The sequence below is a fragment of the Toxorhynchites rutilus genome, chromosome 3 (genome assembly GCF_029784135.1).
Source record: "Toxorhynchites rutilus septentrionalis strain SRP chromosome 3, ASM2978413v1, whole genome shotgun sequence".
Classification (NCBI taxonomy): Eukaryota; Metazoa; Arthropoda; class Insecta; order Diptera; family Culicidae; genus Toxorhynchites; species Toxorhynchites rutilus.
The window spans coordinates 43,904,151-43,920,033 of NC_073746.1; the positions used below are offsets into that span (position 1 = coordinate 43,904,151).

At 40.6% G+C, this 15,883-nt stretch overlaps 1 protein-coding gene across 3 annotated transcripts in view; it reads right to left on the reverse strand.

Annotated features, from left to right (window-relative positions):
• Positions 1 to 15,883, reverse strand: part of LOC129780557 (protein expanded) — a 122,086-nt gene that overhangs the window by 20,626 nt on the left and 85,577 nt on the right. Inside the window, exons 1-3 of one of the 3 annotated variants that reach the window (XM_055788939.1) lie at positions 13,594 to 13,853; positions 11,250 to 11,384; positions 10,780 to 10,925 (exon numbers count right to left, since the gene is read on the reverse strand). In XM_055788939.1, coding sequence (XP_055644914.1) covers positions 10,780 to 10,925; positions 11,250 to 11,341 — 238 coding nt within the window. In that variant the 5' untranslated portion in view covers positions 11,342 to 11,384; positions 13,594 to 13,853. The other 2 variants (XM_055788940.1, XM_055788938.1) reach the window with 2 other exon arrangements.

The following is a 15,883-nucleotide window of genomic DNA, read 5'->3' on the forward strand; positions in this document are numbered from 1 at the left end:
AGGAAGAGGAGAGAGGAGAAAGAGAAAGGGAGAGAGAGAAAAGAGAGAGAGAGAAGAAAGAGAAAGGGGGAGAGAGAAAAAAGCGAAAGGGAGAGAGAGAGAATAGAGAAGAAAGAGAAAGGGAGAGAGGGAGGAGATAGAGAAAAAGAGAAAGGGAGAGAGAGAAAGAAGAAAGAGAGAGGGGAGAGAGATGAGAAAGATAGAGAGGGGAGAGAGAAAAGAAAGAGAGAGAGAAGAGTGAGTGGAGAGAGAGGGGAGAGAGAGGAGAGAGAGTAAAGAAAGAGAGAGAGAAGAAAGAGAGAGAAATCAAAGAAAGAGAGAGAGAGAAGAGAGAGAGAGAAGAGAGAGAGAGAGAGAGAAAGAGAGGGAGAAAGAGAGATAGAGAGAGAGAGAGAAAGAGAGATAGAGAGAGAGAGAAAGAGAGGGAGAAAGAGAGATAGAGAGAGATAAAGAGAAAGAGAGAGAGGGAGAGAGAGAGATAAAGAGATAGAGAGAGATAAAGAGAAAGAGAGAGAGGGAGAGAGAGAGATAAAGAGAAAGAGAGAGAGGGAGAGAGAGAGAAAGAAACAACAAATAGAGAAAGAATGAAAGAGAGAAAGAAAGAAAGAGAGAAAGAAACAACAAAGAGAGAAAGAAAGAAAAAAAGAAAGAAACAACAAAGATAGAAAGAAAGAAAGAGAGAAAGAGAAGGAGAGAAAAAAAGATAAAGAGAAAAAGAGAAGGAGAAAAAAAGAGAAAGAGAGATCCGCCACAGTATACGTCAACAGTGATCACTTCAATAGCTCTAAAAGCAGGAATTTAATCCTTCTTTTACATTTCACAATATGCAATTGCAGACTTTTGTTTGTTGCAAATTTATGCGAGTTTTCAAGGCTGTATAGCTTTTGAAAGTTTTGAAAGTAAGTTCATCCACGTTACTCAGAACATTCACAGGCACATACGAAAGAGTACGTGCATCTTGGCTTTATGTCGATTTGTTTCAAAACTCCAGATCCTGAAGCCAGAAGTTTTGGAACGTGAATTAGCCTACAATTTCGTACTTATTACTGCTATGCTTCCTATGTTACTGATAATGGTTACTACTATTAGTAATATAAAAAATTGTTCACAAATACGATGGCTATAAATTGCCCGAATTCCACACCTTCGTACCTGTTCACAGTCGGGGAGGAATGTCAGACTAGTTCTCCTACCTCAACCTGTTGGAATTTGTTATTTCATCTCTTCCATCAAATGAAATTGAAATTTTAATTTTTACGCTTTCGTTTCTCCCTACACAAAAACATCTGTCAAATACCAGCAAAAAAAACCAGAGCAAAAGTACAAGTCTTAAACATACGCGCTGTTTGTCCTTCTTTAGGGCTAACTCCACCCACGGGCAGTAACAAACAATATGTTCTAAAGTAAATGTACGCAACCAAACGACTATTTAAATACACATTTCACGCATCATCGACATCAACGTTATTTCAATGATAGGAATTCTAAAAAGGGTCATCTGTGATTAGACTCTACAGCTGATTCAGCTATCAGTGGGGACCGAACACAGTTTTTGATCCTCACAGCTGAATTTCGAAGCTTACTGGTTGTGAGAGGCAATGTCAGAAAACTGTATCCATCCAGGAAACATTTGTTGGTAGAAAAACTGCTGTCTCGTGCTTCGCATTTGTCAGATCATGTCTCGCCTTGATAATGTCAACAACGATCCACCTGTCAATTCCAGCCCTTTGCTTTGACTATAGTATAGTGGTGAATTATCAACTACCGATAACAACAACTATTTGTTCTTCCCAAGCAACGTGCCCAATCGACGTTCTTCATCAAGTGGAGCTTGATCTCTGTGCAAAAAAAATCAGCGAATGGCTGGTTATCTACTAATCATCCAAAAATTCAGCATTTTTGCGCCATTCAGTAGTCAAGAAACTTCCTGAGTCGCAGCTTTACCATTTAAAGAAAAATCATATCAAATTGTCAAATTCCGTTCTTCAAAAATCAACAAATCTGCCAACACCATCCCACCATGGGCTCTGGACTCTGGTCTCAAAACCCGCTTGTTTGGCTGCTTGGGCTGTGCTGAAGCTGTGTGTACGACGACGTTTTGCCTCACTTAAAGTTGTAACGAATTAAGTTGAAATCTCGCGGACATCTTGCTGCTCTGTTAAGGGAGAGGGGCCGGCGAGGGCGAGGGTGTATAGGAGTAGTAGGTCCAGCAGCGAAAACGAAACACGAGGGGGCTCGGTGTGTGCGCACGCGGGGTCTTTAATACTGTTCAACAGGAAACTTGCCCCGGGACATGAAGCCGAGTGAGCGAGCGAGAGACAGAGACAGATGGGGCAGGAATGTCATGCTACCTGCTCGCGAGCCCGCGCCAACGAGACGAACCCGCGCGCGGTAAGATCGAGCGAAGGAAGATTATATGATCGGGCAAGAATCCGAAGACGCGAAGAAACAGGCGGTTACTCTTAGAGTGATGCTGAAATCGGAGGGAAGAGAAAACCAAGCATGAATAAAAACGAGGAATTTCATTTCACGAGAGCAGCAGAGCATCCAAAAGACATAAGACGCGTGTTTAGTAATTCAGGTAGCTGTTGAGTCTCTTGTTGTTTTCGTTCGGCGTTGTTTTTTTCCTCTTCATTTCGTGGATGTCGACGTCATTTCGTTCGCTTATAATTTGTGTACCCATTTCTTCGTTTTCTCGGGTTTTGTGTGTCGATGATATTTTTTTCGTTTCCCTTCGGTTCTCCGGCTGGAGGAACGCTGGCGATGGCTTATCTGCCACATGTACATATTTATGACAAGATGGAGATTTTGTACATTTCGCCCAAAAGTGATTGGGAGTGTGCGAGCGATGCGAGAGTCGAGCGCATTCCATCAGCTCTAAATGGCCGAAGGGGAAATAAATTTTCAGACTGCGATTGGGGCGCGCGCAAAAATAAACGAGAAGAATGCACACATGAATTGTGGCTGCCGCTATAAATCACCGGATCAGCGTTTTAAATTGCATCAGCATCTTTCTCTCTCAGGCTTGACTGTTTCGCGAGGGCGAAGCGAGGCCCGAAAATCAGTCGGGATTCGGGAGATTCAATTCCCAAGTTTGATGAAAGGAAAAGAATTTAATTTATCGTTTTGGGTTTTGTTTAGTGCGGGGGGTTGAGATTAAAGTTGAGTTTTTTATTGCCACTCCATATACGCCAAACCGAGCTTGGGCTCGGCGATGGACAACATTGAAGGATTGTGTTTTTATGGCGTAGATTTATGATTGATTCGGAGAATATCTTTACGACGCTGATACTGCAACGAGGAATGGTAATTGGGCAGAATTTCATCGGAGCCCGCGACCATCATTCGCTGCATGCGCGGTAATTGATGGGTTCGTTTTTTGCTGGGCATCGTGATTAAATATCGGAAAGATGTAGCAGTAGTCAAAGAAATGAGTTTTTTGTTCTGAGTACCCATTAGAATGGATATGATATTCCTATTCAAATGTTTCGAATACAGGATAACTACATTAGAACACCCATTATCTGCAAACGGGAGTTCCACAAAAAAATTTTTTTTTTCAAAGGAAGCCATTTTTAATGCAAGTACCAACAACAAAGAATAATAATTCAACGGATCCACTGGTTTTGGTATCTTTAATGAACATTACACTAGCTTTCATAAACTTGAAGACCCTTGTTCAGTGTATGTTGCCGATCTGGCTGCAATATATCATGCAATTAAGACCATTGAGTCCTTACCACCTGATCACTATTTTATTTTCTCGGATAGTCTTAGTAGTATACAAGCCAATCAATCCTTGAAACAACTGACGAAAGCATCATATTTTCTTATCGAAATTAGGAATGCATTGAATTCTCTTGTTGATAAAAGTATTCGAATCACTTTCATTTGGATTCCTTCCCATTGCTCTATTCCTGGTAATGAGAAAGCGGATACACTCGCAAAGATGGGTAGTATGCAGGGCACAGTTTTTGAAAGACAAATAGCGTATCGGGAATTACTGGTAAACTGGTTGCCGATTTAGAGGCTCAAGGAGTACACTCACGCATGCCAGTTCGCGATATCTTAGCTACTCGCGACCCTAATTTTATGTTCCCCATATATGTCTTCCTAAGAAGCGCTAATGTTATTATTTAGGTCACATCTCCTACTCCCACTGTCCATTCTCCCTTCCTTTCCTATTACACAAGCAGAACTTAGTACCCGTTGAGATAAGATCATTACAGGAGCTATTAACATAACAAGGAGGCACTCGCTACCAAAGGATACCGTTGCTACATCAACTGGCGATGTAGTTGTTACGACCCACCACAGGCACTGTTCAAGACAAGGATAATACCGACTAGGCAACGAAGGAATAAATTATATTTTTTTTATATTGCACTGTAGTTTTAGCTAATTAGACTTAAGTTAATAATTATGTAGTTATAATATATTCAAATAGTTTTAAAATGTATTGCTTGATGATGGCTCTTTATCCACTTGAGCCTAATCAAATCAATAAAGAAAAAAAAACAAAGAATAATGATGCGAACGTTGAAAACTACTGATTATAATCCCTCCCAAAATTTGTCGGTGAGTGGCAGGCTCTCATTATCTGATCACTGGTATACGACATAATGTTCATGCTAGAATATTTTTGTTCTAATTTGCACCAAATTTCAATATCTTATTGCGTTATCCGCGGTGATCTTCCTATTCCGCGAATAATTGGAGTTCTACTGTATTTCAGAACGGTTACTTCTTCTTATGTTTCTCTAAAACCCAAATCGCTAGAAACTATCCAAATCCTGTTACGGGTTCCGAATCCGATTTCATCCGGTACCGGTATAGTTATCGATGGGCACATTGAAAAGAAAATATTCCCAAATGTGGTCCTTACATTTTCAAAAGAAAAATCTCAGAACCAAAATTCGGGGTCGTTTGTAGAAGTTCATAGGATCAGAATTGCGTTCTAGCGTATCTTGAAAAGGTCAAGGAGTTTGGGAATGTCAACGCATAGCAAATGAAAAAGTTAATGAGTGGCCTCAGAATAACTATTAGGACGAAGAACATGATTAAGCGCGTATCGCGTATGAGAGCAAATTGGACGGAATCCGGCAAGATCTGGGCGTAAACTAAGTAAACAGAAGCAAGTGCCTAAAAAATTTATGCAAAGGATCTTCTAAGAGACAACTTAAAAGAAATATCGAGAACATGAGTTGATGAAGCGTCAAAAGTAAGGATCGAAAGTTACTTCCGTTACTTCCAGCACGATTCTGCCCCAGCTTATAAAAAAATAAGGCACCAGGATCGATGTACATGAAATTTGCTCTATTTTATCATTAGCGAGGAAGAGGTCGGCATATTTACCGTATCGTAATCCACTTGACTTATTTGTGTTGGTTTATATGCTGCAATATATGAAAAGATTAGCGGACTAAATATGGACCACTTTGAGCTGCCTTTGGCGTTGAAGCTTGCGAATGGAAAATGGTTACTCAAAAAATCTACGTGAAATCATTGATCAATTGGCGGAGTTTTTGACGCGAAATTGTATTTTGTATCGTAAATTGAGAATCTAGTGTTCGTCCAAAATGAAATTGGTATTTCGGAGATACAATCCCACTTCTATGAGCTTAAATGAAGATTTTGAATAAGAATCCATAGGCACTTTTGATGGAATCATCGTTTAGTCGAGATCTTTGTCTGAGTTTACAACTTATCCCCACATGACATTCTTGCTTCGAAGGGCACTATGAAGGGAGCAATGTGCAATGAGGATTGCACAACATTTTAATGACGGCCCCTAGGCGGTCGATATTATTGTACAATATTTTGGTTTGTACAAAAGATTGTACCGCATGGAGGCGATATTGAAGGTTGTGCAACTTGTTGTACAATCGAGAGCACAGACGTACAACCACATTGTGCAAACAGTCCCTGTGATGCCTTCGGGTTAACTTTTTGAGGCACAGAATTTTAGAAAATAAAAATACCCATGTTGAACAGAAATTTTACATCATTCAAAATTGAAAAAAAAAATCGTGTGTTGTTATATGATGATGAACCTTGCCAACGCAATCGAATATATTTCTGACATTTGCTAATGGTGTTGCCAACTACTTTGAATAAGAAGGATCCGAAATAAATTTTTTGAGCACGCAGCTATTCTGATGTTCCTAGGTGGGTCAAAAAGTGTCCCACCATGCGTTATTACGCATCAAAAAGGTAGAAACATTTTTAATACCACCGTTAGGGTGGCAACGAAAATGGTCATGTCAAATTTCAAAAACCGACCATGTACATTGTGTTTAATGGCTCAAAAAAATGACCTGTCGATAATTATTTTGTTTTCATACCTTCCATACCCCCCTTGGAAGATTTTCGAGGATTAAAAAAATAAAACTTTGAGCGCTTTGAGGCACTTTTTCACCACAAAACCACAAAAGTGATGGTGTTTGTTTATTTTACGCACTGAAAAGCAAGAATCAGCTGTGATTATTAATTTTATTTCAATTTAGATTCATTTCAGCCATTAAATGTCGTCAGTATATGGTAAGAAAGTTGGAGTTTTGTATATTTAGGATGGTTTCAACACGCAATTTGACCAAAGTCATAGATAATCTTCAAAAATTTTAAGTTTGATAATGTATAGGGGTTGTCCACATACCACTCGGACAATTTTAGGGGGGGAGGGGGTATGAAAATGTCCACGCTTGTCCAATATTTTTTCAAATATAGACCGATACATTCTAAATTAAATAAAACTGCTCCATATTCAAGAATTTCAAAACTTTCCACCCATCCTGAGTATTCCATATTTATTAATAAACGGATTGAGCTGTCTGAGAGTGCTTCATATATTTTTACTAATATCATTGAACTTCTTCACTGAAATCTATATTCTGAAAATAACTCATGTAAACTGCGAGCGACTGAACTATTTTGTATGATCCTATAATTTCATAGTTTCGGGCTATGCATAGACGTACATAGCCCAAACCTATAAAAAATATACGATTCCATAATGGTTAAGTTTTCATGATATTACACATATGGTTTTTTCATCAAATATAATTTTCTAGAGATTTTGTTCTATCTCGAGAACAGTTAGTCTTAGAATAATAATGTCTGTATAATTTTTCATGCAGAGTTTCGTGAAAAATTATTTTCTCGCATTACTTTTTTCGAAAGGGTAGAATTTTTCAAAGTATTGGAATTCCGTCAATTTCTAGGAATCAATATTTACATTTGCGTGAAATGATCCATGCACCACTAGTCTTCAAACTTGAATCAGTTGACCAATATTCTTTTTTTTTCAAAAAATTTCGCATATAATGCAGTTGTAAAACATTTGAATTGAAGGATTGAAGTACCTTTTAGAAGTTAAGAAATACTTAAAATTTGTCGTATTTCAAGGGTTTTTTTAATTTTTTTATAAATATTATAAAAATAAACTTGATTGTTTCTATCAATAAAATTAAAGCTCTCCAACCCTTCTACAATTCCTTCCTCGACACCACAATGTTATTCCTATTGTTATCTTTCACTATTTGAAATGTTCCACAACCAAGCAAACAATTTGTCATGACAATTGTCATGCGTAAATGCGTAAACAGAATAGAAACATACGGTATGAGGCATGATGTCGACGCCAACCTCTCTCAGTTTCTATTCTGTTTTCGCATTTTCGCATGACAATTGTCATGACAAATGGTTTGCTTGTCCACAACAGAAAATTTTCTCATCTTTCAAATGAAGGCAATTGAATTCTTCTAAGTAGCGTAATTTTGAATTGGGGTCAATTGAGAGCAAAAAATGAGTCTCAAGAAAAAATCAACTTTCATAGTTGAGATTCCATAGTTGGGAATCAATGTATCGTGAGATGTCTGATGTCATTATTCCCCGTAAGCACTTTGAAAGTCCATCTAGACACTCAATGCAGAATGGCCCATAAGGATTTAAAAAAATATAAAATATTTTAAAACGCCTTTAATACCCTCTGAAAATTCTCCGAACTATGGCGGAGAAGGTTTTGACTTGCGCTACCGACTAAAGGTGAATCGGAAATCCAGATTGAATCGGCATTTACTGTGATCGATCATATTCCGGAGTGGGCAAAGATTTGTTTCATCTAATATTTCAAGTAACACTGTAACACTGTAACTCTGTTATAAAACAATGCATTTGTCAAAGCAATAACTGGATCTTGTATAGAACATTTTCAAGTTTCCATAATTGCCCTTCGATTTGCTGTGCGATCGTTATGTCATTAAATATTCATAATCCAAAATGAAAGGAGAACTTTTCATTCGATCGAGAATATCTCTGTAGTAAAAGTTCTACTGGAATTCCATATGAATCAAATGAAAGCAAAATAATCAAGTTGACTAGATTATTACTGGCGCCTGATATCTATAAGCAAGTGATAACTCATAAGTGTTTCAAAATTAAACTCACAAGAAGCATGTGCTTTGTTATGCCACTCATTTCTTTACCATACAAGAACATAGGGCCACAACAAAGCAGGTACAGGGTACAGCAAGTAAAATTTGAAATAAAAACAACTTAAATGGGATTAAAATGAAATTTAGGTGCAAATCAGTTATTTCCTTATTTATTTCAATTTGAAAAGGAAAAATGTCCAAATGTCCAGGGGTATGAAAATGTCCATGCTTGTCCACGGAGGGGGAGGGGGAGTCTAAAGTCGGGCTTTTTTTGTCCACGTGGTATGTGGACAGCCCCATACCGGTTATTGATAATACGGATAATTGCGATGAAATCGATATCATCTCAAATTGGCTGATATCATTGATTATGTAGGGGCCGATACGAGAAGGATTTGCAGTATTTTAGCGCAAAACACGCTACTCATCGTTTACTTAGTTGAAAAAAACTAAAGTTACAATACTTATAACAAGCCATTCCTCGTAATATACATACCACATTGTAAAATTATCATTTTCTAACCTTTTCAGCGTGGAAAGAATACTTGAATCCGGGAAATTTGATGGAAAATTCGGATTTTTCTAACAAATTTTAACGAATTCCATATATAAAAAAACAAACATCATCACTTTACTCACTGCGCCATCTGGTTGTAAATCTAACGTAAATTCGTCAACTAAGTTAGATGATATCATTGATAATGTAAGGGTCGATACGACAAGGATTTGCAGTATTTTTACCGCAACTCATGCTACTCATCGTTTATCTAGTTGAGAAAAATTAAAGTTACAACACTTATACCAAGCAATTCTTCAAAATACACATACCTCATTGTAAAATGATGATTTTCTAACAATTTTAACGTAGAAAGAATATGTGAAACCGGGAAATTGGAAGATAAATTCTGATGTTTCTCGAAAATTTGAACGAATTTCATACCAGAAAAACAAAACATCATGATTTTACTCGCTGCGCCATCTGGTAGTAAATCCAACGTAAATTCATCAATAAGGCAGACTATTTTGAGATTGGGAGTAATCTATGTTTCAATTTCTACATTGAAGTGGGGAGTCTTATAAGGTACAGTGTTTGAACGAAGATGTGACCAGGGGTTAGACATCAATTGAATTTAGGCTACCCAAAATCAAAATCAATATGGCGTCATTTGTTTACCAACATATCATTTGCGAGGACTGAAATCGTTGAAATCGCGGAGATAGTAAAAATAGAGAAAAATGCGTTCATTTCGAACTGCATTAGCGATTTTCATATTTCGGTTTCACATGGAGGTGTTCACATTTAACATGAAGTTTAAAGTTAGCCACTATTCGACTATATAACCGGACCGAGTTGTAAACAACAGTAATTGACAGAACCAAAATGTCAGTGAACCGCAGCAATATTGGGTACACCGACAATATGAGGGATTTGATGTTTTAGTCATACCTCTGCACGTGACACTTTTTGACTGAAAAACTTCGACCAACGTGTACTGATGGTATTGATTAAATATATTTGACAACGTAAATAACTCCTGTTTGCTTAAACAGTTTTGGTCTCGTTCCTCAAACCATGTGCTTATATACGTAAAATATTAAAGTCAAATTTTCTCCATGTTCGATGTATAACATTGTTGCCATTGTTGATACTTTATTTTTATCAAATTTAAATGAAATTCTATCTGTCAAAAAGTGTAAAATATTTGATCTCCGGTTAAACAGAGTATGGCTACCTACGGGTATGCAAAAAAACACATCTGTCATCATATTTTGGTAGTAAAATTTTTTCATGCAAAAGTAGGAAAATGTGATCAATTTGATAAATTTTTAGGTTTCAGTGTAATAAGCATTATTGTCAAATTCGTATGTATTTCAAGCGGTCTAGAGTCAGCTTTTCTGTTGACCTAGGGTAATACATAACCCAATAGTTGATTAGCAACGCACTACTGGTAAGATGCGTGAAGGAGAATCATCGCTTCTTCGGTGTGTCGATCCCACATGTAGATGCGACACGAGGGGTGCTCGTACAGAGACTCTGTGACCGAGCGAAATTTTTGTGGTCAAAAAAAAAAAGTTGTACAGCGTGACAGTCAAACCCCCAGCTTCTTATTGGCAATACATGATCCGTTCCGTGCCTTTCACTTCGCTCAAACGGGTGTGTGTGTTTGTGCGCTTTCTTGTTGGTATTCTATAGTAAAGCGAGGCACCCAGCGAGCGCGAAATATATAAAATGAATAAATAAAAAATGACAACAACCGGCAGGAATGTTGTCGAAGGCAGGAGAGATGATGGTGGCAATGGTGGTGATCGTGGTGATGTGTGGTTTGGTCGTTTGGTTGTTGCTTACCTATAAGCACGGCTAGGCCAAACAGTTCGGTGTCCAGCATGCCTTGTTTGGAGAAGTGATGGCATGTTTGTGCGTATACTTCGCGAACGCGACTTTTTGCTTCGACTAGGAAGTAGAGTGTGCGTGGTTGTGGTGTTCCTAATAATCTGTGGAATGCGATCCGGATGATGATGACCGTGGCGGCAGCGGCAGCAGATGATGATCACGATCATAATATCGTTTTCAGGCAACAGAAGGAAACAGAAGATAAAACGAAAAAAAAATGGAATTAGTTCAATTTTCGGAGGTCTGTGATTTATGAACTCGGCGCGTATCCGCGAAAAGCGGGTCAGAGCGATCAATCATATGGTACGTTGTTGTTGTTGTTGATGGTGATGGAAATTGGATCTCAATTGGTTGGAAGGACGCGGATTTCGGGGCGGGATTTGGAACGTGGACATATCAGGGGAAACCGGATTTGTGATACTTACTTTAAAGCTAGAAATCGTGTACCCGGAGGCAGAGGGCGGGACGGTGGCGCGCAAACCTCTAAGGGTGCGCTGACAGTGCAAAAAGCTCGCATGCTGCATCGTTACCAGCTGCAACTAACTTTTACGAATGATTTCCTGCAAGAGAGAGAGGGAGATCGAAAAACAGAAAATTAGTAACAGCGGGCATCTTCCGATGGCGTGGTTCTTCCTTGGAATTCCGAAATTATTCGCTCGGTTTCTGAATGTTATACAATGTAAATCCTGCGCGGTTAGAGCCAGAACCAGGCATAAAAATCGGGGAGGAAAAATTCGGTAGTAATTCGAAGCTGATGATTTTCTCCGTAATTCAGGGGAGCTCGAAACTGGAAAACCACGGGCTGTATAATTATCCTTTCGCTCGGTTGTTCTTTTCTGCCCAGGGGAAGCCAGGCAGCAAACGAAGAAACACAGAGCTGCTGCTGCTGCTGTTTCACAACCACGCCACAACAGCAGCGCTCTTTTGAAGAAGGAACAGATGGTGAAATGTAAAAAAAGAGGTTTTTACATCCCTTCGTGTTATAAACCAAAGGAATGTGGATCTGCTTTTTTTCGTTTTCTTTGTTTCTTCGTTTCTGCTTCTTTTCGTTTGATCGCTAGCACTTGGTTGCGAGCTGCGCTCGCGTTAAGCGCGCTAAGCGTGTTTTTTTCTGCTTTGCCCTCTCGAAAGAAGTGAAGGTTTTGGTTCTTCTGTTGGCTGAGAATGTAATGCAGGAGGATTGATAGATAAGTTTTTGCGTTATGACCGCGCATCGTATATAGACTGGAACATGTTTAACCTATTTGGATTAGCGGATTTTCATTTTTATGGCCAGTAGAGAGAAGCCTATGGTCCTTTTTTCGTTAGCTTGAAATATTTTTACAGTGAAAACAAGTCGTATGATGCGTGGTAGCGTGTAGCAGGTTGTAAATAGCCTCTACAACACTAGTTGCAGCAGTGGTTGCGGCTGTTTTCTTCTCTCCGCGAAGAGGTCATATTTCCACGGAGTTGGTTTTTTGCCCAGATGTTCTTGTGCTTTTACTACCCTTACCCGAGCTTCATGTTCCGGGAACGTGTTTCGCACAACAGGACTCGGATCAACACTGGGTTACCGAAGAACCAAGTTCAGCACTCTCTGAACTAACGAACTGAATTTGTTCTTGCTTACGTTCTTAGAGTACTCTTATCACACCTTATCGACACGAAATCACTGAAATCACTTCAAACATGAATTTGTGTTTGTTTCACTGTATTTTACAAATTGGACTACCTCACGCTGCGATGGGTCGCACCATTTAAGATTTAGATACGCAAACACACGCACACACACACACACACACATGGGCACTGGAGTTTACGGAGTTCGAATAACTTCTGCAAAGCAAGCGCACAATTTTCATCGAACCTTTCTTTTTGCTTCTTCTCATTCGGGAATGGAATGCGTCTCTTTTTTTTTGTCGGCAGCCTATTCGAGAGTTTGATCACCGCGCGGTGTGATGATGATGATGGCAAACGGGGCTCTTTTCTATTTCGTTTTTGAAATAGAAACCAGGCTGTCGTAAATTTTCATCGGCAGAAATGATTCGATATGATTTCGGTCACCGCACGCGCACTTGCAGACGGATATCCGCGTTTAAGCACTTTCTTCGTTCACTTAGCATCCATTCACAAACAAACCAAGAGTTTTCAGAACACACGACTGCCTTGCTTGCCGTCTGAATCTCCGGACTCAAGCCTCAAGTATAATTAAAGGTCTAAACAAATTCAAAGCACTCATTAATCCTCACATTGCCTACAACGCCATAGCCGCGCGCAACCAACTGTAAGTCACTCTGCAGGAAGAAAGAAGACCAGAACCACTCCTAATCTTCCCTTGGATTCTCGCTGGATACAATGTAGCGCCGTGCAGTGGAAACGTTAAATTAGACCCATCCGGAGATCCTTTTCCCTGTCTGCAACACTCACTGCCATGAACCGCAGAGACGCTCACACACTGCCGCTGCTTGTTGATATTTAATGACTTTTTGAAAAAAAAAAAACGCTTGAAAGGTGATATGTGTGTACCACGAGCAATCACATTAGTGTTGGGAAGCAGCATAGAGGAAACCCAAGAATTTTAAGCCCTCCGGGCCACTGGAGGGATTCGAAATAAATACAATGTAGAACTGGAATTGGCTCAGGCCATCTGCAGCCTGGCGAGATCAAATTCAGCGCGATCGCTGAACGCTCGCTGTGAGACACTTTTATTCGCGTTTCTTGGATTCGTCGACCAGCCTTTGGTCGAATCCGCACTCTCTCTCTCTCTCTAATCACTAGCTTCACACTTACATCACTTCTATTGCGATAACTGCAGTGTCACAATCGATGGGTTGATGCGTAGCGTTGGCACTGCGAAAAATGTCACTTTCTGAGCAAACGTTGTTAAACGATAATAATATCCACAAACTCGAGTGATTCGCGTATTCAGTTCTACTAAGTGAAGCTTAAAAATCCGCTTCGTACACCAAATCTGGTTGAACTCGACACGATGACGAACCCTGCGGAGACCGACCTTCGCGATAGTACCGTTCAGCTTATTGGAGAAATACTTTGTGAGAGCAGGCTTAGCTATGCGGGCAATCCATACCTCGGAGAGCATGTGCGGCCTGGCACAAGCTACTGAGCGCGCTCGTGAGAGAGAGAATGTGGTGGAAAATGCGCGAGAGAGAACGCGCGCGCGCAAGAGAGATACTTGGCCACCGGAGAAAAACACGCTCTGGAATGCGGCTGGCCTTCAAATCGGTCTCTGTGTGTAACTTTTATGAGTAAATTCAAACAAAACGAAGGCGCGCGCGTTCGATAGCGCTCTACTAAACAACGCTTCGCGGAGACACACAGGGTACCAACACACCACCGCGTGGCCTCCGCGCGTACGTCGTGTATACCACTCGAATTATCCCCGGAGGTTCGGAGAAGACGCGCGGAATCTGCCCTCGCGCCCCGAGATGAGGTGGTACAACAGAAGAGCGTGATCAAGAAAGACATGGCGATAATTACTTTTTTCTTTACGTTTCTTACACCCAGAGCGAGGAGGTATGGGGCCCCGTATGGAAGCCAATCTCAAAACAAAAAAAAACACGCTGGACCCTAGGAAACAGCGCATTCCGAAGCATTTGGCTGAAAAATTCCGCCGCCGCGTTCATGGCGGCGAGTTTTCCCAGCTGTTGGCGCAACGTGGACCCTGCTGTGTGGATATGCCATAAGGGGGTTGTTGCTGTTATTTATTTACTTTTATAGAGTTGCAATACCCGTCGTCGTGTTGGGGAACAGGTAGAAAGCAATGTGCGCGCGCGGTACTTTGGTGTCCCCCCGCAAGAGGAGTACCTACTACACGCCAGAGACAGCGGATTTAGACAAGTTCGCGCCCCGAGGGCAGAAACAGTGTGGAAGAAACGAAGGCGAAAACTATTCAGTTCATCTACCACCACAAAGTGTGGATGGAATTTTGACCTTTTCTGACCTCAAAATTCCAGAGTCTCTTGCTTTGTACCAGTTTTTTTTGTCTGCCTCTATCCGAGAGGAAAAAGCGACAGGTTGCCTCTCGAGATTGACGCTTTTTAGATTAGTTGTTATTAAATTTGTGCACGTACTTCTCGAAAATCTTTTCAGATGGGAGCAGCTGCTTCACTAAATGAAGAAAGAGAAGCAAAAAAACAACCAATCCCAAGCCTCAGCAGCAGATGATGGATATAGCGCAGCTCTCCGAACGTAAGATTATCAAACTATTCCCTCCAGGCGGAATAGAACGAGAGAATATACAAAAAGCCACATATTTTTCCTGGTTTCAACCAGCGAACGGACAGGTCTTCTTATGTTCAACTTTTTGTTCCCTTGCATAGTTTTGATGGAGTCGTGGTAAGTTTCCTTCGGTGTGCCCGTTTTCTGTTGTTCTGTCTTTCTCTGACCCGAAAGAGTGATCCGGACATATTTCAATGTCGCGTGTGCATACCGCCTAGCATCCTCATCCCCATCATCATCATCATCATCATCATCATTATTATCGTCATTACCGCTCATAGCCGTTGGTTTTCGGTCAAAGACCGTCAATGACACGACATGACGCACCACGGATTGGTATTCATCAAGGTCTGTCACTTTTCAGCAGCTGACGATGGGCCCCTCTTGGGGACAGCCCCTTCACTGGGGCTGCTGCTGATATGCGCAATCGGCCTCAGCTTCTTCAAGGGGCGAAGCCCCGATGCTGTGGTTGCATTTTATATTGGATGAGGATCGCGTTGATCGAGTGTCGAAAACAATAAAATAAAAACATCTGAGGAGAAATGGGAGATTTGATCATCCCGGCTGGCTGACTGGCTGGATGGAGGCTGTGTGGCTCTCCAATTCCACACTGACTGACGTCAAGCGAATTTTTGGGGTCCAACTTTTACGCGCGCGAGTTCACTGAATGGTTTTTTTTTCGTCGGAAAGTTTCAAATTAAATTAACAGACCATGCAGCCAAGCAAGCTCGTAGAAAGGCGACATCGAAGTGGCTCGATTTCGTGACACTGAGCTCTCGCAGGGCAAACGAGCATCGGGTGTTTTACATTTCTATGGAATTTTTGGACAAATGCGACGTCG